The sequence below is a fragment of the Pelodiscus sinensis genome, chromosome 18, assembly GCF_052426305.1.
Source record: "Pelodiscus sinensis isolate ZL-2025 chromosome 18, ASM5242630v1, whole genome shotgun sequence".
Lineage (NCBI taxonomy): Eukaryota > Metazoa > Chordata > Testudines > Trionychidae > Pelodiscus > Pelodiscus sinensis.
Genome location: NC_143069.1, coordinates 29,546,969 through 29,572,180, shown reverse-complemented (window position 1 = coordinate 29,572,180; position 25,212 = coordinate 29,546,969). Strand labels below are relative to the sequence as shown.

The window sequence follows — 25,212 nt, the reverse complement described above, 5'->3', positions numbered from 1 at the left end:
GGGGCTCAGGGTGAGTTTGTGGGGGCAGGGCCAGACTGTGACTCTCTGTGCTCTGGGCCTCCCGCCCGCTCCTCTCTACCCCTGATACTGGGATGGAGGGAGCCCCAGCGCGGAGCCCAGTGCCAGCGTCTGTCCACGTGGATGTAGGAGCCCAGGTGGGTCTGGGGGCTGGTGTCAACAAGGCCCTAGTGGAACCTGGGCAGGACCAGAATAGGGGTGGGGAGAATCTATGGTGCACTGGTGTGGGGGCAATGCAGGGAAATGGGGGAGCTTTGTGGGGGGGGGCACTTACCAGGACATCCTGCTGCTTCCCTTGGCCCACGAGGCCGTCTGTGGAACAGAGACCCCCATCCCAGGTGAGTAGCTGGGCCCGGATCAGGCTCTAGGCCCAGCCCCACAGCTTTCAAGTGAACCCTTTGCAGACTGGCCTGCCTGCCCCCCAGCGCACTGTGTTGGGGCACAGTCACTAGCCCTATGGTGTAGTGGGGGAAACAGAGGCACAGAGCAGGGCATGAGTACCCCCAAAAGATGTACAGTGAGCCAGGCCTGTACCCCACATCAACATGCCCCCCCCAGGAGTCACCCCTCCCCTCTGTTCTCCAGGGACAGGCCGTCATGTCGAACTTACACACTGGCTCTGCAGCCTCGGACTTCCTGCTGGGACAGAGAGAGAGACAGTAAGGATGTGCCTAGACTACACCTCTCTGTCGAGAAAGAGATGTAGACTAGGTGTATCGAAACTGCTAATGAAGCGGGAATTTAAATATCCCGCGCTTCATTAGCATAAACATGGCCGCTGCTTTTTTTCGAAATTGAGCTTTTTCGAAACCCCCCCACGCCGGCAGTCTAGACGCGCATCTTTCAAAAAATAAACCCCTTTTCGAAAAGTCCCTTTTCCCTCATACAATGAGGTTAACAGGATCTTTCGAACAAGGGTTTATTTTTTGAAAGATGTGCATCTAGACTGCCGGGGTTTTTTTTTTTGGAAAAAGCTCAATTTTGGAAAAAAAAGCAGCGGCCATGTTTATGCTAATGAACTGTGGGATATTTAAATACCTGCTTCATTAGCAAATTCAACGTGCCTAATCTATATCTCTCTGTCAACAGAGAGGTGTAGTCAAGACACAGCCTAACAGAGCACAGGAGCCCTGGCTCTAACCACTAGGCCCCACCTGGAGCTGAGAACATAAGAACATAAGAACGGCCGTACTGGGTCAGACCAAAGGTCCATCTAGCCCAGTATCCTGTCTACCGACAGTGGCCAGCACCAGGTGCCCCAGAGAGGGTGGACCGATGACAATGACCAAGTGATTTGTCTCCTGCCATCCCTCTCCAGCCTCTGACAAATAGAGGCCAGGGACACCATTTCTATCCCCTGGCTAATAGCCTTTTATGGCCCTAACCTCCATGAAATTATCTAGCTTCTCTTTAAACTCTGTTATAGTTCTAGCCTTCACAGCCTCCTCTGGCAAGGAGTTCCACAGGTTGGCTCTGGTCTGTGTGAAGAAGAACTTTCTTTTATTAGTTTTAAAACTTCTACCCATTAATTTAATTTGGAGAGAGCCCAGGAGTCCTGAAGCAGGTAGCTCAGGGGTGGGGAGCAGAACTGGGGTCCCACCTTCTCTGTCTTGCTGCTGTTCCCTTCCCTGCAGAGACATGAAACAGAATTGTCCATGAGTCAACTCGTTTCCCCGTGCGCCAGCCCTGCCCCTGGCCTCACAGGGCAGCCGGGAGAGTCACGTCCCATCCAGCCACTGAGCTGGGACACCCCGGAGACAGGCTCAGCCCTGACCCCGGCAGCACAGCGCCCCCTAGAGATCACCACACACCCTGCAGACCCCCCACCCCACACTGTGCAGAATAGCGCCCCTTTGCGCTGCCTGGGGGCTCTGGGACCTGCACTGAGATCCAGGAGACAGCGCCCCCTGCTGAACCCCCTGCCCCACCCTCAGGATTCCTGGCCTGTCTCCCATCCAACCTCTGCCCCTTCCCAGCCCTGCTTAGCAGCAGGTTTGACCCTTCCCTCGCTGGGGCACTCACTGGATCGGGTGCATCTGTAGCAGAGGAAGGCCAGGAAGAGGAGGAGGAGGAGGAAGCCGGGGGCTCCCCCGATCATCCCGGCGATGACGGGATTGTTCAGATTCCAATCACACCCACCTGGGAAGCAGGAGGAGGCCGTGAGCACTGGGAGTGGCTGGTGCATTACCTGCTGCCCAGTCTCTCCCCCTTGTGGTCTGAGGGACGCACCGCAATGGAGCTAGAGGTGGGTACGAAGAGAGGGAAATGTGGAGAGCATTCACAGGGGGCAGGGGGCTGTCCTGGGGCCAGGACAGGGGGGATGGACCTCAGGGGTCATGTGCCCTGAGACATGGTTGGACCAAGATCCCACGGCCCAACCCCCTTGGGACCTACCCCTGTCCTGGAAATTCCCCAGTAACTGCAGTTCACCTCTGCATAGGAATCATATGGAGGATGGGGCTTTTGCCTGGGGAGGGGCTTTGAGACTGCTGGGAGAACCGGCCCCCTGACGTGATCAGCAGCAGAAGACGTTAACGGCGCTGTTGTCTCAACAGTCATCAGTAGGTTCTAGTGTCAACCATGTATCAGTGTGAATGGAGGCGGGTTCAAGTGCTAACCCCATTTTTACCTGGGTCAGTGGGTCTCGGGGTTAATACCCTCCTGAGTAGCCCCAAGCCCTGCTTCTGGGCTGTTTCCCCAGGCTCAGGCAGACACAGGAGATACATGGGACTGTTATAGCCAGCTCCCCATCCTCTGCCCTGTTCTCCCGGGGGGATACGCAGTGAGCTGTGCCTCACACTAATGAGTTTGTGGTGCCGGTGAGCAGCAGCACAGCATCCTGGTCTGGGGCACCTGGGGAGGGGCTGCGTGCTGGGGTGGGAGCTCTTTTGGCCCTGCACCCACCAAGTCAATCTGGCAACTGTTCAGTGACACCCTTCCCCCAGCACATGAAATGAGTCCAGGGGGGTTTCAGCCCAGACGGGGCATTCACTGTGGAGATCTGCCCCCCATCCCACCCAGCAGCTGTTAATGGCTCCACCAGAGAGTGACTCCTCATGCAGCATGCGCCTGTTTTTGGACCTGATGATGTGGAACTGCTGTTACCAGAACTGCTGGTACTTGTCTCCACACTGCTTGTGTGGGTCGAATGCGGCACTGTACTCGAGTGAGTCCGGTTGGATTCTGCGGAGGAAACAGAACTGGTTTCTGAGGGAAACAGGGAGAAGTTTAACAAGGACAAAAGGAAAGGGCTCCCCGTAGGAAGGAACAATCAGTTTCACACACAGAATGGGAAGTGACTGTCTAGGGAAGAGCACTGGAGAAAGGGATCTAGGGATCTGAGTGGACCACAAGTTAAATATGAGTCAACAGTAGCAAAAAAAGCAAACATGATTCTGGGCTGCATTAACAGGACTGAAGCCTTGTTAATATCTCTCCAAAGCCAATACTTGGGATACCCATCCAGAGCCGGTACTTACACATTGAAACACACAGATTCTACAGGCCTATGAATGGCATAAACACACTCAGCAAAACACAAGCTCTCAATAGACACTTCACTGGGCCCACTTTGTACAAATCTGGGGCAAACCTACAACAGTGGGTGCAACAATGTTCTGCATGTCAACAGCAAAACTGCAGTAAAGTCACAACTGCCCAGAGATCCAGCTCCAATCGCTGCAACTCCTCCTCCAGCCATGGACCAGCTCTGGCCTGAGCATCTCTCCCTGTGCACGGTCCCTTTGCTCTGACAGCTCCTCTTTCCTGTCCCTGCAGCAGAAGGTGCTGAGGGGAGGTTTTCTCTGAGCTATTTGCTTTATTGTCGCTTTAGCTTATTTCCTCCTTGTTCCTGTAGCCTGTTTCCCTTGGCTCACAGCCAGTGTCGGTCCCGGTTCCTCGCCGGGCATCGCGCGCTGTTTGCCGGCCATTTCTCAGGTCACTTGTTATTTTCCTTCTTGTTTCACTGCCCGGCTCATCCTGTAACTTCCCCCTTGTGCCTCTGTCTCTCCCCGTCTGACCCCTCCTGTTCCTGCCACCCCTCTCCCATCTGCGCGGGGCTTTCTCCCTGCCAGCTCCAGGCCTGGCGCCCTTCCACAGCCCAGCTCTGCCACTGGGATCCTAGCCATTGGCTTCCTCCTCACTGGGTCTCTTCATTCCTGGGGCTGGCTCCTGTCTTGCCAGCTGCTGGTTTCTCCCCACACAGGGCAGCCTCCCTCCAGTCTCTGCCAGCCCTTCCCGCCGGCATCACTCCGAGGTCTGCTGCGGAGGTGGGGCGGCTCCCTGGGTCCCCAGCTGTTTTCTCTCCCACCAAAAAGACCATCCTGGGCTCCAGCTCCCCCACAGCAGCTGCCCGGGAACCCTGGGGGCTCCCCCCACGGTGGCTGTGTACACGCTGCATCTGAGTAGCCCCCTTGTGCAGCTCCCACTGCGCATTAACCCCCAGCCCCTGCCTAAAGGGCATCGTGCAGCCAGTCCTGGAAAGTGGCCTCAGGTTGGGGCAGTGCCGGCTGGGCAGCCCCTGGGCCCGACAGCTCTGTGCGTCCACTGGTGGGGCAGCCAGGGGGTAGCCCCCTGGGAAAGGTCCCTGCTCTGCAGCTCTCCTGGAGGCAGGGAACCCCCCGCCCTCAGCACTCAACCTCCAGCAGCTGCTGGTGGCCCCTGGCTGGGGATGTCCCCCCTACAAGTGGTTTCAATCCCATCTCCAGCCAGACGCCCCCTCAGCAGAGCCCCAGGCTCAGGGCCCAGCCAGACCCCATGAGCACAGATGCCCTGAGGGATGGGAAAATTGGCTGGGGGTGGGGCTGGGACCAGGGACCCTGAACAAGGGTCTCAAACCTACTAACCCCAGCTCCACGGGGTCGCTGGGCTCTGACCAGATGAACGGGTGCGATTTGGTGCCATAGCGACAGCGATAGCTGCCTGCGTCTCTCCGGCTCACGGAGCGGACGGGAAACTCAGCCACATCCCCAGCCGGCTCCGCTTCCTACAGCGCAGTCGGGTTCCCATCCTTGTACAGCAGGAACCTCACGTTTCGGTGACACAGGACGGTCACATCTGCCCCCAATGTGATCTGCCCCCCACCTGTTGGGAAGCAGGGAGATGGAGGGTTTGGGGTAGCTGGTCTCTGCAGTGGGAGGGGGACAGGCCGTGAGATAGACCCCGGCACAGTCACAGCACCGCCCTTGCCGCACAGAGATGGGCCTGGGGGAAACCCAGCCAGAGGGATCTCTCCGATATATCGAAGATTCCTGGGAGCTAAGACCACAGCTGCCTGAGGCCCTAAACCCAGAGCTCCCCCCTCCCCCGCCTTGTGCCTGTCTGTCTGCTTAGTGGGCCCCCACCCACATACCCAGGATGCCTGGGTTCTATCCCAAGCTCTGGGAGCGGAGAGGGGTCTAGTGGTTAGAGCCGGGGAGGGGCTGGGAGTCAGAGATGCTGATGGCTGCAGACATTCAGAAAAAGCCCCTGCCCTGAAGCCGGAGCAAGAGGCAGGGAAGGTGATTAGCCCTTGTCTATACCAGGGTAAATGGAGGCACAGGAGGATCTACTAACACCCTGTGATGATGTGGGGCAGTTGAGGGATTTGTGTGGGGAATTCACCCCCGGCTCCAGCAACATCCAGCTCCCAGATTTCAACAACACCTTTATACAACGAGAACCTCCTGCCCTGGCACCGACACCGACCGCGGATGGCGACAGCTCCCCCCACAGCGACCCACCCACTGGGGCTGGTGGAGATGGCGGGTCCGGGTGCAGGGAGCTCTGCTCACACAGGCAGGAGTGAGATGGGGAGACATAAACCCCTCCCCATGTGTCTGTGACGGGCCCTTAGTACTAGCCCCGGGGACAGCGCCTGGGCTCACAGACACCTCCCTGCACCCACAGGAGCCCTGTGGGCTGGGGTCTGATCTCAGCCCCTGGGTCAATACAAGGAGGTTGAACTGAGTTTTGAGTGAACATTCACGGCTCAGCTCCACTTTCCCCAAAGGTCCCTCACTCAAGAGTTTCCCCAGCCCCAGAGATACTCACCGCCCATCACCCCGCTCTGTCTGGCCAGCCAGCAGCCTGGAGAAGAGACAGTCGTTAGAGACCAGATACCTGTGTACCCTGGGCACATGCCCTGGTCTCAGATCTACCTCTCCATGGGCCCACGTCCTGGTCTCAGATCCCCCCCATGGGCCCATGCCCTGGTCTCAGATCTACCTCTCCATGGGCCCACGTTCTGGTCTCAGATCCCCCCCATGGGCCCACGTCCTGGTCTCAGATCTACCTCTCCATGGGCCCACGTCCTGGTCTCAGATCCCCCCCATTGGCCCACGTCCTGGTCTCAGATCCCCCCCCCCATTGGCCCATGCCCAGGCAACCTCCAAAACTTACCGAGGAAGAAGACGGTAAGAACAGATGCCATGATGGGCAGTGAGGGGCCCCTCAGCGCTGCCACCAACCCCAAAGTGTCCAGCTCCACTGAGCCCCAAATAAGGAGCTCAGATGCTGGCTGTTGCTACAGGAAGGCAATGACATCTCATTTCTTCCTGTGGCCATCACACGTTGTTTCTCACTGCAGGCGAAATCTAGTGCGGTCTCAGCAAGCAGAGGTCCCTGCCTAACCAGGAAGCCCTGGGCCCTCGGCCTGGCTAAGTATCATGTAGCTCACGGCTTGTCTGTGTGTCTCACAGTGACCAGTTTCTGCTCCTCCCTCCCCACCCCCGCCCTGCAAAGTACTCTGCTGCCTCGGGGAAGCTGCACCAGGCTGGGGGCCGGGAGGCCACCGGGTCTGGCTTTCAGTCTCTGACAGACCACAATCTCCATGCAGATTTACCCCCTCCTCCCCTTTCACAGGTGACCGATGTCGCCAAAATAAACACAGGCTCATGCACTTAAAGGATAGTGTCCTAATCCATGTGAATGAGGGGCAGAGTTAAGGGTGTTCAGGAAATTTAATTATGGCACTTCCTGGTGCTGGAGGCTTTGATGCTGCAGCCTTCCCTCCCAGCCTGCAAACCTGCCCACGTGTGCCACAAGTCCTGGCACCGTGCAAACAGCAGGCGCAATGGTGATCACTTGGGTTTGCTGCCCCTTGCAACATAGCTGAGCAGTGGTGGCGGTTTTACACTATAACACCTGCAGTCTTCTCACCTCCTGCTGGTCTCCCAGGGAATTAACTCTTGCAGGCTCTGCCCCCAACAGTGTCTCACTTAGGGTGTGTCTAGACTACATGCCTCCTTCGACGGAGGCATGTAGATTAGCCAGATCGGAAGAGGGAAATGAAGCCGCGATTAAAATAATCGCGGCTTCATTTAAATTTAAATGGCTGCCCCGATCTGCCGATCAGCTGTTTGTCGGCAGATCGGGGCAGTCTGGACGCGACGCACCGACAAAGAAGCCTTTCTTGATCGGCACAGGTATGCCTCGTGAAACCAGGTTTACCTGTGCCGATGAAGAAAGGCTTCTTTGTCGGCGCGTCGCGTCCAGACTGCCCCGATCTGCCGACAAACAGCTGATCGGCAGATCGGGGCAGCCATTTAAATTTAAATGAAGCCGCGATTATTTTAATCGCGGCTTCATTTCCCTCTTCCGATCTGGCTAATCTACATGCCTCCGTCGAAGGAGGCATGTAGTCTAGACACACCCTAAGTCACCTGCCTTCTCTGTCTCCTCACTGGCAGGACCCACATCCCACCGTGACCTTCCCTCCCCTCCCCTGGCTACTGCCCTCGGCCAATGCCCACCCCAGGGTGCCTCTCCTTCAGGGAACAGCTACCCCTAATCCCACCACTCGCCACAGGGGCCCACTGCTGCCCTTAGTTTAGCCCAAGGCTGGGCAAAATACGGCCCGTGGGCTGGATCCAGCCCTCAGACTCATGCCAGCTCCCTGCTTGCTTCACCCCACCCGCACGCCGCTCAGAAAAGTGGCTGATGGGCCATTTTTCTTTCCGAACTGTGAGTGTGGAGTTGGGGCCGAAGACTTCATGAGCTATCCCCAGAATTATCCTATTGGTTGGTTCCTGGCCAATGGGAGCTTCCTGTTTGAAAAACAGGCTGCACACAAAGCACCATGGCCCCCTCCCCTGTGGCTCGTTATTCACACATGCACGTGGCCCTGCAGCTTGTGCAGGGGTGGGGCAGCCAAGGAGTGCAGGCTGCCAGCATTAAGAGTGCTCCCCCAACCTGCAAAGGAGCCCGTGCTGCACAATATCCTAGTGCTCCTTAGTCTTAGCGGGTCACCTTAGTCCTATGGTTGCAGGTCTCAGCCCTACGCCACATGTACATGAAGTGCTATTTCTGCCTCAACTGTGTTTGAGCTGATACATGCTCCGGGTTAGCACTGTCTGCGGTCCCTGGGGCCGGAGTCATTGTATCTCCATGTCTGTGGCCCGACAGGGGAAGCAGCTGTTGTTTTTTGTGAGAGCAGAGACAGGGCAGGCAGCTGAGTGGAAAGTTCAGCCTCAAACCACAGATTGTTCAGGTTGCTGTGGGGACTGAACGGCTTCTCATTGTCTCAGGTGCCTGCTTCTTCGTTTTTCTCTCTGCCTTTCTCTCTCTTTAGTGTCCCTGGAGTTCTCATTTCCTCTCACTTCCCGTCTCTCTCCAGCATCATCCTCACAGAACAGGAATCTAGATTTATTTGACCTCACTGATAATTGTTTCCCCTGCCTCAAATGTCCGTAACAGGGGAGATAGCAAGGCCCAGGGCATATGCTACCCCCCCATGCAAAAAAATTCTCTTCACAGGCCTGCTCTGGGGTATGGCGAATCCTGTTACAGGTCTCCAGTCTGCATCAGAAACTGGACCTTGAATCGTCCCCATCCTAGATGAGTGTAAGATCCATAGGGCTGCTGATAGTGGCCCCTTCAGGCTTTAGAACAGGGCTACTCAAGACGTGGCCTACTGGCCACATACAGCCCATTTGTTTACAGCCTATGGCTGTGTCTAGACTGGCAAGTTTTTTCGCAAAATCAAATGATTTTGTGGAAAAACTTGCCAGCTGTCTACACTGGCCGCTTGAATTTCTGGAAAAGCACTGATCATGTAAGATCGTCAGTGCTTTTCCGGAAATACTATGCTGCTCCTGTTTGGGCAAAAGTCTTTTTCGAAAGACTTTTGCGCAAAAGGGCCAGTGTAGACAGCACAGTACTGTTTTCCGCAAAAAAGCCCTTATTGAGAAAATGGCGATCGGGGCTTTTTTGCAGAAAAGCGCGTCTAGATTGGCCACGGATGCTTTTCTGCAAAAAGTGCTTTTGTGGAAAAGCATCCTGCCAATCTAGACGCTGTTTTCCACAAATGCTTTTAACGGAAAACTTTTCCGTTAAAAGCATTTTCGGAAAATCATGCCAGTGTAGACGTAGCCTATGGGTGGAAGCCAAAACAAAAAAGGAGTCTATATAATGGTCTCCTGTTGGTATACATTTTAGTAGCTAAATTCCTGGACTGTCATTGGTCATTAAAAGTGCTGTCAGATGGGTGGAAATTGGGTAAAAAAATGCATTTTATTAATATCAGCAGAACTGACTTAAATGGGGCCTGTGTGTTGTGTAGTCTTGCCTTAATCTTTGTATTAATGCCCATCAGTGTGAAAGAAACTGTCTCCATACATATGTGCATGTATATGCAACCCCGCTTAAGACCCAATGATTAAGTGCTAATACTTGAACAGGGCTGTTTTTGAAGAGATACAAATATTAAAAACAGGTACGATATCATTTGCACGTGTATTCTAATAATAGCAAATTAGTAAGTACGATTTAGCAGTTTTCTTTTCTTATTTTTGCATCAATTATGAATTTTTTGTAGGCCCTACATTTTCTGTGGCCCCTAGTCACTGTACTGACTGGATAATCTGGCCCTGCCTGTCTCTCCCCGCTTCGCTCCTTGTACCAACCTCGGCACATCTCCCCGCTTCCCTCTGCAACCCTCATTCCCCATCCCATCTCCTCTCAGATTCCCATCCTGCCCCCTGCAGCCTCCCCAACCTCAGCCCGTCTCCCCTCTGACAAGACCCCAGCTCTCCTTTTGTCTGCTCTCAAATTCCTGTTCTCTCCTGCACCCGGCCCTCAGCCTGACCCTCAAACACTTGTGTCCCTGCCGCTCTTTGCAGTGCGTCTTCCACACATTCGAAAACGGGCAGGCGTGTGGCGGGGGAGACAGGCTGGAAACAGCAGGTGAAATCTATCTTGTGGGTCCGGTGTTGGGTGCTGGGCGCAGGTGGGTGACAAGTGGGTGCGTTAGCTGCACGGTGACCCTGACCCCTGGGCAGTGACACGTTTGGCCTCACACTGGGCACCGCGTGCAGCACCGGATGGGAAGCCAGGAGAAGGGGGAGCCCCAGAGGGGTGGAAAATCCCACTGCCAGGGGAAGGGAAAGGATCCTGGTGCCTTCATGGAGAGTCCTGTGTGGCCACATGGAGCCAGGCTGCTGGGGTGGGCTGGGGAAGGTGAGGACCAGACAAGCTGAGCCGGGACGCAGGGTGGGATGGGGGAGGAGAGAGAGTTCAGCCCATTGTAGGGTTTTACCAAAGGCCCTTTGTAAGGGACCCAGCGAGGGAGTAGGGAGCAGCCTGGACGTGACGCTGCTCCCTCCCCTTCTGGGGCTGTTCACTCCTGGTTCCAGCCCCATGGCCCCACCCAGCTTGCAGTGCCCAGAGCTCTCCACAGGCGCCCCATGGCACAGTCTCCCCAGCACACTGCTGTTAGCCATTTCTGCCACCCCCAAAGACCCTGGCGTAGCTCCTCCCCCAGCCCCACACTGATCCAGGCCCATCCAGATGCCCTGGGGCCGTTCAGCAGGGCCTGCTCAGATGGGTTCGGATGCTCTGATCCTTCCAGCTTCATCCTGACAATGTGGCGTCACGTCGCTCGGGGTGATGGTGACCCTGCTGACCCTCCCCCATGCTGGGACTGCCCGGCTGTAGTGACTGGAGGAGTGGGGGGTAAAGGCAGGTCATTGCAATTACCGCCCATCTCTGTCAGCAGCCTGCGCCACCATCAGCACCAAGGCCAGCAGGACCCCGGTGCCCAGGGCCAGACGGACGATGTTGCCCCAGGTGTAATCTGGGGGAGACAGAGAGGGAGGGGGTGTCAGGAGCTGTTTCCAGGGGATGAGACAGCGGGATGCACAGGGGCCCCTCTGCTTTTTTGCCCCCCAGCGCACAACCCCACCGCAGCACCCTACCTCCATGCCACCCCCCATCCAGCCATGTATGGATCCCACCTGCCTCCTCTTGCTCTACCTGTTCCTCCCGCCCCTTGAGATCCAGCCAGTGGCTTGAACCTGCTCTAGGTGGACACTGGCTCCTCCAGCATCTGTCTGTTTGTCTCAGTCATTTCCAGTCCCAACCTCCCTCATCACCACGGCAGGAGCCAGGCTTCGCAGCGCCAGCTAATGGGCCCATCTAGCCCGGTGTCCCGCCTGCCATGCTGGCTGCTCCTGGCTGCGTCAGAGGGAGCTCCAGGGCATTCCCATGGCCACTGATGGCCCCACCTGTCGCAGAGGGAGCTTCTGGCTGCCCTGTGAGCAACTGGTTTGTGTCTGAGCAAAAGGCTCACTCCCCTCCCCAATCTCACAACTGGATGGAGAAGTTGCTGCCCCTCCTCCATCCCTCCCCTGGCAACCAATGCGGAGGGAGCAGCCCCTGGCCCTGATGTCTGTGTGTGTCCCTAGAGTGGGGCAGGCTGCGGGGAGCATCCTCTTGGAAAGATCCCAGCTCCGTAGCTCCCCGCGGTGCGGGAGTCCAGCCGGGCAGGGGGCTGGGAGCAGGGACACTGAGCCCGGCCCCTCACCTGCTATCACCAGCTCCACAGGGTCGCTGGGCTGGGACCAGGCGAAGGGATCTGCCGCGAGGTGGTAATAGCAGGCGTAGTTGCCTCCGTCTCCCCATCTCACACCACGGAGGAGAAACTCCCCCCCGACCCCGACAGGCTCTGCGCGTCCCAGTGGGGTCCGATCCCTGACCTTCACCAGAAAGAACTTGGCATCCAGGAGAGCAGCCCAGCAACGAACGGCGACATCCTGCCCCAGGGCAGCTGCTCCAGCGGGGCTCAGAGAGATGGCGGGTTTGGGGTATTTATCTGTACTCAGGAGACAAAGGGCGAGACACTGACCCCAGCCGCTCCCTGGAGTCTCGCAGTTTTCACCCTCTGCGGCCCACAGGCTGCCCTGAGTCACTGTACCCTCGTCTCCCTGGGACTGGCCAACCCAGAGCGACCCAGCCTCACTGGCCAGGAGGGGGAACCCCAGCGTCACTGGCTGCCCTGGCCTGGGACTGCCCCCAATATACCTCTGACCCATGCCAGGGAGTTCCCATCTCACTCCACCCACTGCCCTAGGTGAGACCTCTCCACTGCAGGTCCAAACAGAACCACAGCTGGAACCAGAGAGCGATGAGACCCATCAGAACCAATCAGCTGATGGACCCGAACCAGCGGTACCCTGCCCTGGGTCCCACCCCTCTGTACCTTCCCAGAGCCCAGGGCAGAGTCTCGTATGGAAATTCTCCTGCTCTGCAGCTCTCCCTGGTTCGGGGAACCCGCCAGTGACCCCATCCCTGCTGTCCACCAGGCTCAGAGTGTCCCATTGGGCCAAGGGGGTCTGGCTAGGTGTGAGGCTGGGATTGGGGATGCTGAGTTGGGCCCCTCACCTGCTACCACCAGCTCCACGGGGTCGCTGTACCGTGACCACTCAGTGGTGTTGGATGTGGTGTGAAACTGGCAGGTGTAGCTCCCTCTGGTTTTCAGTCCCACGCCCGGCATGGGGAATACGGCCACACGCCCAGATGGCTCCTGCGTCTTCACCTGGCGTCCGTTGTTATACAGAACAAACCTCATGTTTGGCTGCTCCCCCTCACACCGGAAGGTGACATTTTCCCCCAGCGCAGCCACCCTCCAGGGGCTCACGGACAGGGAGGGTTTGGGGAATTTTCTCTCTGGATGAAAAAAAAACCCAACAGGTGAGTGGGGTAGGAGCCAGCCCTGTCCTGTTGGTGTGTGTCTGTCTGTACGTCCTGCCTCCGCCCCACCCAGCCCCTGGGTGTCCAGAGACAGCCCTGTCCTGTCGGTGTGTGTCTGTCTGTACGTCCTGCCTCCGCCCCACGCAGCCCCTGGGTGTCCAGAGACAGCCCTGTCCTGTCGGTGTGTGTCTGTCTGTACATCCTGCCTCCGCCCCACGCAGCCCCTGGGTGTCCAGAGACAGCCCTGTCCTGTCGGTGTGTGTCTGTCTGTACGCCCTGCCCCCGCCCCACGCAGCCCCTGGGTGTCCAGAGACAGCCCTGTCCTGTTGGTGTGTGTCTGTCTGTACGTCCTGCCCCCGCCCCACCCACCCCTGGGTGTCCAGAGACAGCCCTGTCCTGTCGGTGTGTGTCTGTCTGTACGCCCTGCCCCCGCCCCACGCAGCCCCTGGGTGTCCAGAGACAGCCCTGTCCTGTCGGTGTGTGTCTGTCTGTACGTCCTGCCCCCGCCCCACCCAGCCCCTGGGTGTCCAGAGACAGCCCTGTCCTGTCGGTGTGTGTCTGTCTGTACGTCCTGCCTCCGCCCCACCCAGCCCCTGGGTGTCCAGAGACAGCCCTGTCCTGTCGGTGTGTGTCTGTCTGTACGTCCTGCCTCCGCCCCACCCACCTCTGGGTGTCCAGAGACAGCCCTGTCCTGTCGGTGTGTGTCTGTCTGTACGTCCTGCCCCCACCCCACGCAGCCCCTGGGTGTCCAGAGACAGCCCTGTCCTGTCGGTGTGTGTCTGTCTGTACGTCCTGCCTCCGCCCCACCCAGCCCCTGGGTGTCCAGAGACAGCCCTGTCCTGTCGGTGTGTGTCTGTCTGTACGTCCTGCCCCCGCCCCACCCAGCCCCTGGGTGTCCAGAGACAGCCCTGTCCTCACAGCCTTGGCAAACACACATTTCGGCTCTGCCACCTCTGTGATCCACCATGTCAGACTCTGATCTCAGCCCCTGGGGTCAATCCAGAGTCACTCCTGACTGCACTGGAGGCAGGGCCAGGTCACTCCTGAATTCAATCCAGAGTCACTTAGCTTGCCCCTAGGTAAATTCAGGGAGATTGATTTGAGTGTTTTGGGAGTGGAACATTCAGAGTTCAATTCTTTTCCCCTCCCCCATCCATGTCATTAATATTCCCTGGCCCCCCATTGCCCCACAGATACTCACGTTCTGAAACCTTGCTCTGCCCAGCCAACCAGCAGCCTGGAGAAGAGACGCTTCATTAGGACCAGACCCAGAGCGACTGCATCCTAACCATGGCCTCAGATCCCCCCCATGGGCACACACCCTGGTCTCTTATCCCCCCATGGGCACACGCCCTGCTCTCTTATCCCCCCCATGGGCACACGCCCTGGTCTCTTATCCCCCCCATGGGCACACGCCCTGCTCTCTTATCCCCCCCATGGGCACACGCCCTGCTCTCTTATCCCCCCCATGGGCACACGCCCTGCTCTCTTATCCCCCCCATGGGCACACGCCCTGCTCTCTTATCCCCCCATGGGCACACGTCCTGGTCTCTTATCCCCCCCATGGGCACACGTCCTGGTCTCTTATCCCCCCCATGGGCACACGCCCTGCTCTCTTATCCCCCCCATGGGCACACGCCCTGCTCTCTTATCCCCCCATGGGCACACGTCCTGGTCTCTTATCCCCCCCATGGGCACACGCCCTGGTCTCTTATCCCCCCCATGGGCACACGCCCTGGTCTCTTATCCCCCCATGGGCACACGTCCTGGTCTCTTATCCCCCCATGGGCACACGCCCTGGTCCCTTATCCCCCCATGGGCACACGCCCTGGTCTCTTATCCCCCCCATGGGCACACGTCCTGCTCTCTTATCCCCCCATGGGCACACACCCTGGTCCCTTATCCCCCCATGGGCACACGCCCTGGTCCCTTATCCCCCCATGGGCACACGCCCTGCTCTCTTATCCCCCCATGGGCACACGCCCTGGTCTCTTATCCCCCCATGGGCACACGCCCTGGTCTCTTATCCCCCCATGGGCACACGCCCTGGTCTCTTATCCCCCCCATGGGCACACGCCCTGGTCTCTTATCCCCCCCATGGGCACACACCCTGGTCTCTTATCCCCCCCATGGGCACACGCCCTGGTCTCTTATCCCCCCATGGGCACACGCCCTGGTCTCTTATCCCCCCCATGGGCACACGTCCTGGTCTCTTATCCCCCCCATGGGCACACGCCCTGGTCTCTTATCCCCCCCATGGGCACACGCCCTGGTCTCTTATCCCCCCATGGGCACACGCCCTGGTCTCTTATCCCCCCCATGGGCACACACCCTGGTCTCTTATCCCCCCATGGGCACACGCCCTGGTCTCTTATCCCCCCATGGGCACACGCCCTGGTCTCTTATCCCCCCATGGGCACACACCCTGGTCTCTTATCCCCCCCATGGGCACACACCCTGGTCTCTTATCCCCCCATGGGCACACGCCCTGGTCTCTTATCCCCCCCATGGGCACACGCCCTGGTCTCTTATCCCCCCATGGGCACACGTCCTGGTCTCTTATCCCCCCCATGGGCACACGCCCTGGTCTCTTTTCCCCCCTGTGGGCATACGCCCTGGTCTCTTATCCCCCACATGGGCACACGCCCTGGTCTCTTATCCCCCACATGGGCACACGCCCTGGTCTCTTATCCCCCCCCATGGGCACACGTCCTGGTCTCTTATCCCCCCATGGGCACATGCCCTGGTCTCTTATCCCCCACATGAGCACACGCCCTGCTCTCTTATCCCCCCATGGGCACACGCCCTGCTCTCTTATCCCCCCATGGGCACACGCTCTGGCTGTCTCTGATACTCACCGAAGAAGATGACCGTGAGAGCCGATGTCATGACAGAGCAGTGAAGGACCCCTCAGCACTGCCACCAATTTCCCATGTTCGGCTGCACCCAAATCAAGCCCTGAGCCAGGGGCTGCACTTACTGGAAGCCGGCGATGGCTTGTTTCTTGTTGAGCACCACACACCTTATGTCTAAGCCGCCGGGTAACTCTCATGTGGTCAGGGTAAGCAGAGGTCTCGGCAAAACCAGGAAACTGAGTTGACCATCACCTGGCTAAGTGTCATGCAGTTCTCAGCTCCTCCGTGTGTGGGCGAGTCACTTCCCCTGTGAAGGAGCGGGGGAGCTGGGGGAGTTAAAAGGGGTTTGCATGGGGACAGGGGTGCACTCACTGCCCCTGGGAGTCACTGGTGTAGCAAAAGGAGGGGGAGGGGATTTGTTGTTACAGGAACTAGCGGAACCGGAGCCCCCAGTGACTGGTGCCCTGGTGACGGGAGACCCCGGCTTGCGTAGCCCAGCTGGGTCTAACCAGTGGGAAGACATTGGGCTGCAGAGAGAGGCCCCCAGAGACCTGTCCAGCTGGTTCCAGCCTGGAGTGGGGGGATGCTTTTCCGCAAAAGCACTTTCTGCGATCAGGGCTTTTTTGCGGAAAACAGTACTGTGCTGTCTACACTGGCCCTTTTGCCCGAACGGGAGCAGCATAGTATAGTTCTTGATGCAAGCTCTTAGCAGAGATGTAGCAAACTGCTAGCTTAAAAGTTTCTGAAGTACAACCTTTATTACGATGGGCCAACACTTCTTCCTGGCTCTCTGTTTACCACAAAGATGCTTCTGAAACAAGAACAGGGTGGAGGAGAGGGGAGGGGAGAAAAAAGGGGCCCAAGTGACCCTGTTTGCTTGGACAGAAGACAAAGGACAGAGGAGAGGCTGTTGGAGGGGGGTATTGGAGGCTCGGCGGGAAGAAGGGGGCAACTGAACAGAACAGGGAGGGTATGTCTACACTACCACCCTAGTTCGCACTAGGGTGGTTAATGTAGTCATACGAACTTGCAAATGAAGCCCGGGATTTGAATTTCCCGGGCTTCATTTGCATGTTGCCGGCTGCCACCATTTTTAAATGTCCATTAGTGCGGACTCCGTGCCCGCGGCTACACGCGGCACGGACTAGATAGTGCGGAGTAGGATTCCTTTTCCGAACTATCGTTATACCTCGTTCCACAAAGAGTACAGATAGTTTGGAATAGGAAGCCTAATCTGAACTACCTAGTTCGTGCCGCGTGTAGCCGTGGGCACGGAGTCCGAACTAACGGACATTTAAAAATGGCGGCGCCCGGCAAGATGCAAATGAAGCCCGGGAAATTCAAATCCTGGGCTTCATTTGCCAGTTTGTATGACTACATTAACCACCCTAGTGGGAACTAGGGTGGTAGTGTAGACATACCCTCTCAAGGGAAGTGACCCACCCACACACAGGGACAGAGGAGCTGAGAACTACATGACACTTGGTCAGGGCACGGTTCCTTAATTTCCTGGTTTTGCAGGTACCTTTGCTTACTCTGACCACAAGAGATTTTCCTGGCATCTTAGAGACAAGGTGTGAAGTGCGCAGCAAGAGACAAGCCATCGCCGGCTTCTAGTAAGTGCAGCCCCGGCTCAGGGCTTGATTCGGGGCTGGGTGCAGCCAGATTTGGGATGTTGGAGACAGCACTGAAGGGGCCCTCATTGCTCTGTCATGACATCAGCTCTCACACTCCTCTTCCTCAGGGTATGTCTACACTACAATGTTAGTTCGAACTAACGGACGTTAGTTCGAACTAACATTCATAGCCGCTACACTAGCGCTCCGCTAGTTCGAATTTGAATCGAACTAGAGGAGCGCTTAGTTCGAACTAGGAAAACCTCATTTTACGAGGATTAAGCCTAGTTCGAAGTTACTAGTTCGAATTAAGGGGTGTGAAGCCCCTTAATTCGAACTAGTGGGAGGCTAGCCCTCCCCAGGTTTCCCTGGTGGCCACTCTGGCCAACACCAGGGAAACTCTATGCCCCCTCCCGGCCCCGGACCACTTAAAGGGGCACGGGCTGGCTACGGTGCCCATGCCAGGTGCAAGCCTGCCAGCACCCAGCCAGCAGACCCTGCACCTGGCACGGCACAGAGCCACCCACCCGATGTCCCCCAGCCCACCCCCTCTTCCCGGGACCAGGCTGGTGGCTCCCGGGTGCTTGCCCTGGACCGCAAGAGGCGGGCACCTTCCTGGGCTAGTGCGGACATCGTGGACCTCGTCCACAATCTCCACACTAGGCACAGGAAAGTGGCTGGCTAGGGCAGGAGAGCTGCCAGCCTGGCCACCCAGGAGCAGGTGTGCATGAAAATCAAGGGGGTCCACTGAGACCCCCGACCCTGAGCCCTGAGCTTACAATGGCCGTCCTGGGTCAGACCAAAGGTCCATCTAGCCCAGTAGCCTGTCTGCCGACAGCGGCCAACCCTAGGGACCCTGGAGGGGATGGACCGAAGACAGTGACTCTTGGGCCATTTGTCTCGTGCCATCCCTCTCCAGCCTTCCACAAACTTTGGGCAGGGACACCACTCCTACCCCCTGGCTAAGACTACTCCATGGACCCAACCTCCATGACTTGATCTCACTTCCCTTTAAACTCTGTTCTAGTTGTAGCCTTCACAGCTTCCTGCAGCAAGGAGTTCCACAAGTTAACTATTTGCTTTGTGAAGAACAACTTTCTCTTACTAGTTTGAAGCCTGCTACCCATTCCTTTCCTTTGGTGTCCTCTAGTCCTTCTTTATGGGAACTCATGAAGAACTTTTCTGAATGCACCCTCTCCACCCAACCCCTTGTGACGGACCGGGCCGTGTCTGGGCACAGCTGAGGGCGTCCGCTCAGGACGAATTGCTCAAATCCGGGGCTCCTTACAGCCCCTGACTGGCGACCTCTCCACACAGGCCACAAACCAGTCCCACAGAGCGCTTCAGCAACCTGCCTGAAGCCTCCCGAGCAAAACCCCTCCAACACCCCAGCAATATCCGTGCCCCAGATGGCCCCGGGCCTCATACACAGGTGGGGGGTCCTAGCACCCAATCCCACCTACCCCGAACAAGTTCTGTCCGGTTCCAAGAAACCAGCCACAGATCCCTGGTCAATTTACCCTCTGGACCTTACCCACAAATCACGCTGGGCCAATCCTTTAGAATCTATATCTAAAGGTTTATTCTTACAAGAAAAAAAAGCATGAGAGTAAGGTTATTAAAGTACAGTACGTTACACGCACCGAATCTCCCAGTTCTCGATGCAGGCTCTAGCAGAGATGTTGCAGCTGCTGGTTTAAAAGTTCTTATTGCACATCCTACGATCAGGATGGGTTCACAGGTCTTCCGGGCTCTTCAATCCCTGCAGTGCTGCCTCTGGGATGAAGTGCTGAGCTGAGAACAAAATGGCATCGACCACATGGCCTCTTTTATCCCCTTCCTGGCCTCTTCTTGTATGCAGCAAGTCACCTGGTCAGAGGCCAATCTCTATGTTCCCTGCTGGCTGCCCTCAGGTGACAAATCCCATTCTTTGGGTGTGTCCATAACCTATTGAGAGTCATTGTTCCACAGGGCCTGGCTAATCAGCCTGTCCATAGCCATGCTTAACCACATTCACAGAAATATTCAGCTTCCACACAGATTACAGATTCCTACCTACACACACAGACATTATACACTCACATAAATAGCGTACATAAGATCAACAAACAATAATCTCCCATTCAATACCCCACATGGCTCCCCCCACACCAATTTCTGGGGCCAACACCCCCACCTAGGGGTGCAGCAGCAATCTGGCTGCTTCCCTCCAATTCAGCAACGTGACACCCCTGCTTTTAGAGACCTCTATCCTGTCCCCGCTCCGTCTCCTCTTTTCTAAGCTGAACAGTCCCAGTCTCTGTAGCCTCTCTTCATCTGGGACCTGTTCCCAACCCCTGATCATGTTAGTTGCCCTCCCCTCTCCCAGCCTCTCTCTTCCCCTCTCCCACCTCCTTTTCCCAGTCTCCCCCAGTTTTGTTCAATAAAGACAGAGTCAATGTTGGAAGAAACGTTATCTTTATTTTGTACATTAATAAGAAGGGGGGCTAGGGAAGGGTAAGTGGAAGGAGGTGAGGGAGGAATGGGGTACGAGCCCCCGATGGGGAGGACTGGGCTGGCTCTGCAGGCTTCTGGGGGTGGAAGCTCTCCAGCAGCCCCCCAATTGCCCCCTCTTCCCAGATGGCAGCCTGCGGCAAGTGCAGCCGGGCTGATGGCCGAGTGGTGTGATGTGCCCAGTGTGGGTACTCCGGGCAATCCAAGCCAGGACTGGTTTTCAAGCGGGGCACCCCTTAGAACTGTCTGTCCGGGGTGGGGGTCGGGACCCTTTAAGCGCAGCCCTCGGCTAGCCTGAGACAGCAGCTCCACGCTCTAAGTCCTCCTCTGATGCCCTGCCGGCACTGCTTCCGGCCATCCTTAAGCCCTGTTCAGGGTCCACTCAATGTGGACTTGCTAGTTCGAATTAGCAAAACGCTAATTCGAACTAGTTTTTAGTTCTAGACGCGTTCGTTCGAATTAGCTTAGTTCGAATTAACTAATTAACTAATTAACTAGTTCGAATTAACTAATTAACTAATTCGAACTAAGTTAGTTCGAATTAGCGCTGTAGTGTAGACATACCCTCAGTGACTATCAGAGACAGCCAGAGCGTGTGTCCATGGGGGAGGGAGGATCTGAGAGCAGGGTGTGTGCCCATGGGGAAGGGAATCTGAGACCAGGGTGTGTGCCCATGGGGGGGATCTGAGAGCAGGATGTGTGCCCCTGGAGGGGAGAGGGGATCTGAGACCAGGGCATGTGCCCATGGGGGGGGGGGGGGGTGGAGATCTGAGACCAGGGTGTGCCAAGTGGAGCGGGATCTGAGTCCAGAGTGTGTGCCCACGGTCGGGGAATCCTGGGAATTCAAGGGGGGAAATTGAATCTCTGGGGCTTGGTCACTGAGGAGCTTTCTCCTCTCCAGGCTGCTGGCTGGCCGGGCACAGAGGGGTGTGGGCAGGTGAGTATCTGCCTGTGGGAGAAAGGTGGGATCGGGGATGGGAGGGGGCTTTTGTGGGTGAGGAAAAGAGGAACAGAGCCTGAACCTTCCCCAGAACTCAACCCAAAATCGCCCTGTGAGCTCAGACCCCTTCCCTGCTGACCCCTCCCCTGCACACACATTTCACAGAGTAACTAGGAACCGAATCTGGCTCCTGGGGTCCGAGGAAGCAGCCGGGGTCTGATCCGTCTCCTGGTTCAGTGTCCTGCCCCCAGGGCTATGCAGGTCGGTGGGGACGACATGAATTTATTTGAGCTCATACAGACACTAACAGCGTCTGTGGGCTCTAGCTCCCCTCTGTATAACCACGACATGGGCTGAGTCAGTGGGGTGGGAGGGGGAGCTTGTATCTCCCTGTTTAACTCCTGTCTGTTGTTGAATGCAGTGTGAATACCCCAAGCCCCTCATCTGGGTGAGCCCCAGTGCGGTGGTGATGCCCGGGGAAAACGTCACTGTCCGTTGTCAGGGTCAGCACCCGAGACTCAAGTTCTTTCTGCATAAAACTGGGCACCTGAACCTGCAGCAGCAGTGGGTGCCTGCTGGGGGCGTGGCTGAGTTTCCCCTCCCCAGTGTCGGCCAGGGAGATGCCGGGAACTACACCTGCGAATATCGTTCCATAATGGAACCAAGTCGCTGGTCACATCCCAGCGACCTCATCAAGATCATTGTCGCAGGTGAGGGGCCTAGCTCAGTGTCCCGCTCCCAGGCCCACACCTGGCCGGGCCCTTGGGGGTCCTATTGCTCAGACAGGCTCTGCACCCAGCCTTGGGCGCAGCAGAGGGGATGCCTGGCTAGGGAGCAGCGATAGAGTCACTGGGGCGGGGGGGTCCCCAGCCAGGGGACAGCTGTTGTTGCTGGAGATGCAGGGCAGAGGGAGGAGTGATCCCTGCCCCAGGGGGGAGCTGCAGGGCAGGGGGCCTTTCCCAGGTGACAGATAAGTTATGGGGTGACGCAGGAGCTGAAGGTTACTAACCGCAGTGTGGGGAAGAATTCCACACATGCCTACACAGCAGGGATGGCTTTGTGCAGAGAACCCAGGAGCCTTGCTGTCATCCACTAGACCCCAGCCCCCCTCCCACCCCGTAATGTAACAGGTGGTCTGGGGGCACCGCTTAGAGGTCAAATCAGAGCAAACTTCTTAGAACCAGGTCTACTGACAGTCCAAGGTATGGGGCCCCCCTCTATAAGGCACCAAACCAGTCACACAGAGCACTTCAGCTGCCACTCTGGCCAGCAGGAAATGACACAAGCAAATCACCTTAGATACTCCAGCTTTACCTGTGCCACAACCAGCACCACACCTTCCACAGGTGAGAGGCTAAGGAAACCCCTCTCACCAAACCCCAAAGGGTTCTCCCAGGCCCAAAGGACCAGCCACAGTCCAAGGTCAATTTACATCTTAGATCTTATCCAAAGGAGCACTCTGGGCCTGTCCTTTAGAATCTAAAATCTAAGGCTTCGTCTACACTGGCATGATTTTCCGAAAATGCTTTTAACGGAAAACTTTTCCATTAAAAGCATTTTCGGGAAAACACGTCTAGATTGGAAGGATGCTTTTCCACAAAAGCACTTTTTGCGGAAAAGCATCCGTGGCCAATCTAGACGCGCTTTTCGGCAAAAAAGCCCCGATCACCATTTTTGCGATCGGGGCTTTTTTGCGGAAAACAATACTGTGCTGTCTACACTGGCCCTTTTGCACAAAAGTCTTTCGGAAAAAGACTTTTGCCCGAATGGGAGCAGCATAGTATTTCCGGAAAAGCACTGACAATCTTACATGAGATCGTCAGTGCTTTTCCGGAAATTCAAGCGGCCAGTGTAGACAGCTGGCAAGTTTTTCCGCAAAAGCAGATGATTTTGTGGAAAAACTTGCCAGTCTAGACACAGCCTAAAGGTTTATGGATAAAAAGAAAGAAAAGGTTGAGAGTAGGATTGTTAAAGATGGCACATCACGTACATCAATCATCAAGTTCTTGATGCAAGTTCTTAGCAGAGATGTAGCAAACTGCTAGCTTAAAAGTTTCTGAAGTACATCCTTTATTACGATGGGCCAACGCTTCTTCCTGGCTCTCTGTTTACCACAAAGATGCTTCTGAAACAAGAACAGGATTGAAGACAAAGATGGAGGAACCCCCAGGATCCTTTTATCACCTTGCCCGTTTAGAGAGAAATCCATTGTTCTCCTGAGTGATTATAGAACATCAGAACTGGAAGGGACCTCACGAGATCATCAAGTCCAGTCCCCTGCCCTCATGGTAGGACCAAACACCGTCTAGATCATCCCTGATAGATGTCTATCCAACCAGCTCCTAACTATCTCCAGAGATGGAGATTCCACAACCTCCCTAGGCAATTGATTCCAGTGCTTAACCACCCTGACACTTAGGAAGTTTTTTCTAATGTCCAACTTTTACCTCCCTTGTTGCAGTTTAAGCCCATTGTTATTTGTCCTGCCATCAGAGGCCAAAGAGAAAATGTTTTCTCCTTCCTCCTTGTAACACTCTTTTTAGATACTTGAAAACTGCTATCATGTCCCCTCTCAGTCTCCTCTTTTCCAAATTAAACTAGCCCAATTCTTTCAGTCTTCCCTCATAGATCATGTTTTCTAGACCTTTTATCATTTTTGTTGCTCTTCTCTGGATGTTCTCCAATTTCTCCACATCTTTCTTGAAATGTGATGGCCAGAACTGGACACAATACTCCAACTGAGGCCTAATCAGTGCAGAGTAGAGTGTAGGAATGACTTCTCGTGTCTTGCTCACAAAACTCCTGTTAACACATCCCAGAATCATGTTGGCTTTTTTTGCAACAGTATCACACTCTTGACACTTATTTAGCTTGCATTCCACTATGACCCCTAAATCCCTTTCTGCGGGACTCCTTCCTAGACAGTCACTTCCTATTCTGTATGTGTGAAATGGATTGTTCCTTCCTAAATGGAGTAGTTTGCATTTTTCCTTATTAAACATCATCCTGTTTATCTCAGCCCATTTCTCTAGTTTATCCAGATCATTTTGAGTTATGACCCGATCCTCCAAAGCAGCTGCAACCCCTCCCAGCTTGGTATCATCTGCAAACTTAACAAGTGTACTATCTATTCCATCGTCAAATCGTTGATGAAGATATTGAACAGACCCCCGTGGAACTCACTTGATATGCTTTTCCAGCAGGATTGTGAACTGTTAATAACTACTCTCTTAGAATGGTTATCCAGCCAGTTATGCACCCGCATTATAGAAGCCCCATCTAGGATTCATTTCCCTAGTTTATTGATAAGAAGGTCACATGAGACCATATCAAATGCTTTACTAAAATGTAGGCATATCACGTCCACTGCTTCTCCCTTATCCACAAGACTTATCCTCTCAAAGAAAGCTATCAGATTGGTTTGACATGATTTGTTCTTTACAAACCCATGCTGTCTGTTACCTATCCCCTTATTATCTTCCGGATATTTGCAGATGAATTCCTTAATTATTTACTCCATTATCTTCCCTGGCACAGAAGTTAAACTGACTGGTCTATACTTTCCTGGGTTGTCCTTATTTCCCTTTCTATAGATGGCCACTTTTCTTTCCCTTTTCCAGTCTTCTGGAATCTCTTCTGACTTCTATGACTTTTCAAAGACAATAGCTAAAGGTTCAGATACCTCCTCTATCAGCTCCTTGAGTATTCTAGGAAGCATTTCAAGAGGCCCAAAATGGAGCTGATCAACTAACTTGCCCATGTCCTTTTAGGCAAGAGGCCACGGCATACCTGCTGGTCTGCAGGTTTGCATCAGAATTCCTCTGGTGCCTATTGGCAACGCTTAAGAGCCATTGTCCAATAGGTGGGTGACGCCTGCCTCTGCTGTATCCCAGACAGAAAACATGTAAAATACAAGTACAGTGCCCATAGTCATAACTTTACCTACCTACCAACATTATACATGCATGTACGTAGGATGAATAGACTCAGCTAAGCATGAGCGTTCATTAGACACCCCGCCTGGCCCACTTTGCAAAGAATTTGGGGACAAATACACAACAGAGGGTGCAATAATGATCTGCCTGTTCACATTAAAATCCAGCAGCGTGACAGACTCCCAGAGCCAGAGACGCGGTTTCTCAAGTTTCTATTGGCAAAAGCCCTCAGCTCCACCCCTTCTCCAAGGCATGGCCCTGCCCCACTTTTTCCCTGAGGCCCTGCCCCCAAACACTTCGAGCGCAACGCAGGCAGGGTGTCTGCCTTAGCCCCCCTGCACTGCTGACTGGGACACAGGGTCCCTTTTCAGCAGAGAGTTTTGGTCAAAAAATGTACGCCTGGAAACCCG

General features: G+C 55.6%; 2 protein-coding genes across 2 annotated transcripts in view; one reads left to right on the top strand and one right to left on the bottom strand.

The window, feature by feature from the left end:
* Positions 1-12,933, bottom strand: part of LOC142823797 (immunoglobulin superfamily member 1-like) — a 57,224-nt gene extending 44,291 nt beyond the window's left edge. The window contains exons 1-5 of the mRNA XM_089770377.1: positions 12,655-12,933; positions 11,798-12,085; positions 5,572-5,781; positions 5,007-5,100; positions 3,124-3,225 (exon numbers count right to left, since the gene is read on the bottom strand). Coding sequence (XP_089626503.1) covers positions 3,124-3,225; positions 5,007-5,100; positions 5,572-5,781; positions 11,798-12,085; positions 12,655-12,841 — 881 coding nt within the window. The 5' untranslated portion in view covers positions 12,842-12,933. The remainder of the gene's footprint in view (positions 1-3,123; positions 3,226-5,006; positions 5,101-5,571; positions 5,782-11,797; positions 12,086-12,654) is intronic.
* Positions 1-25,212, top strand: part of LOC142823756 (alpha-1B-glycoprotein-like) — a 415,238-nt gene that overhangs the window by 77,207 nt on the left and 312,819 nt on the right. The window lies entirely within an intron of this gene.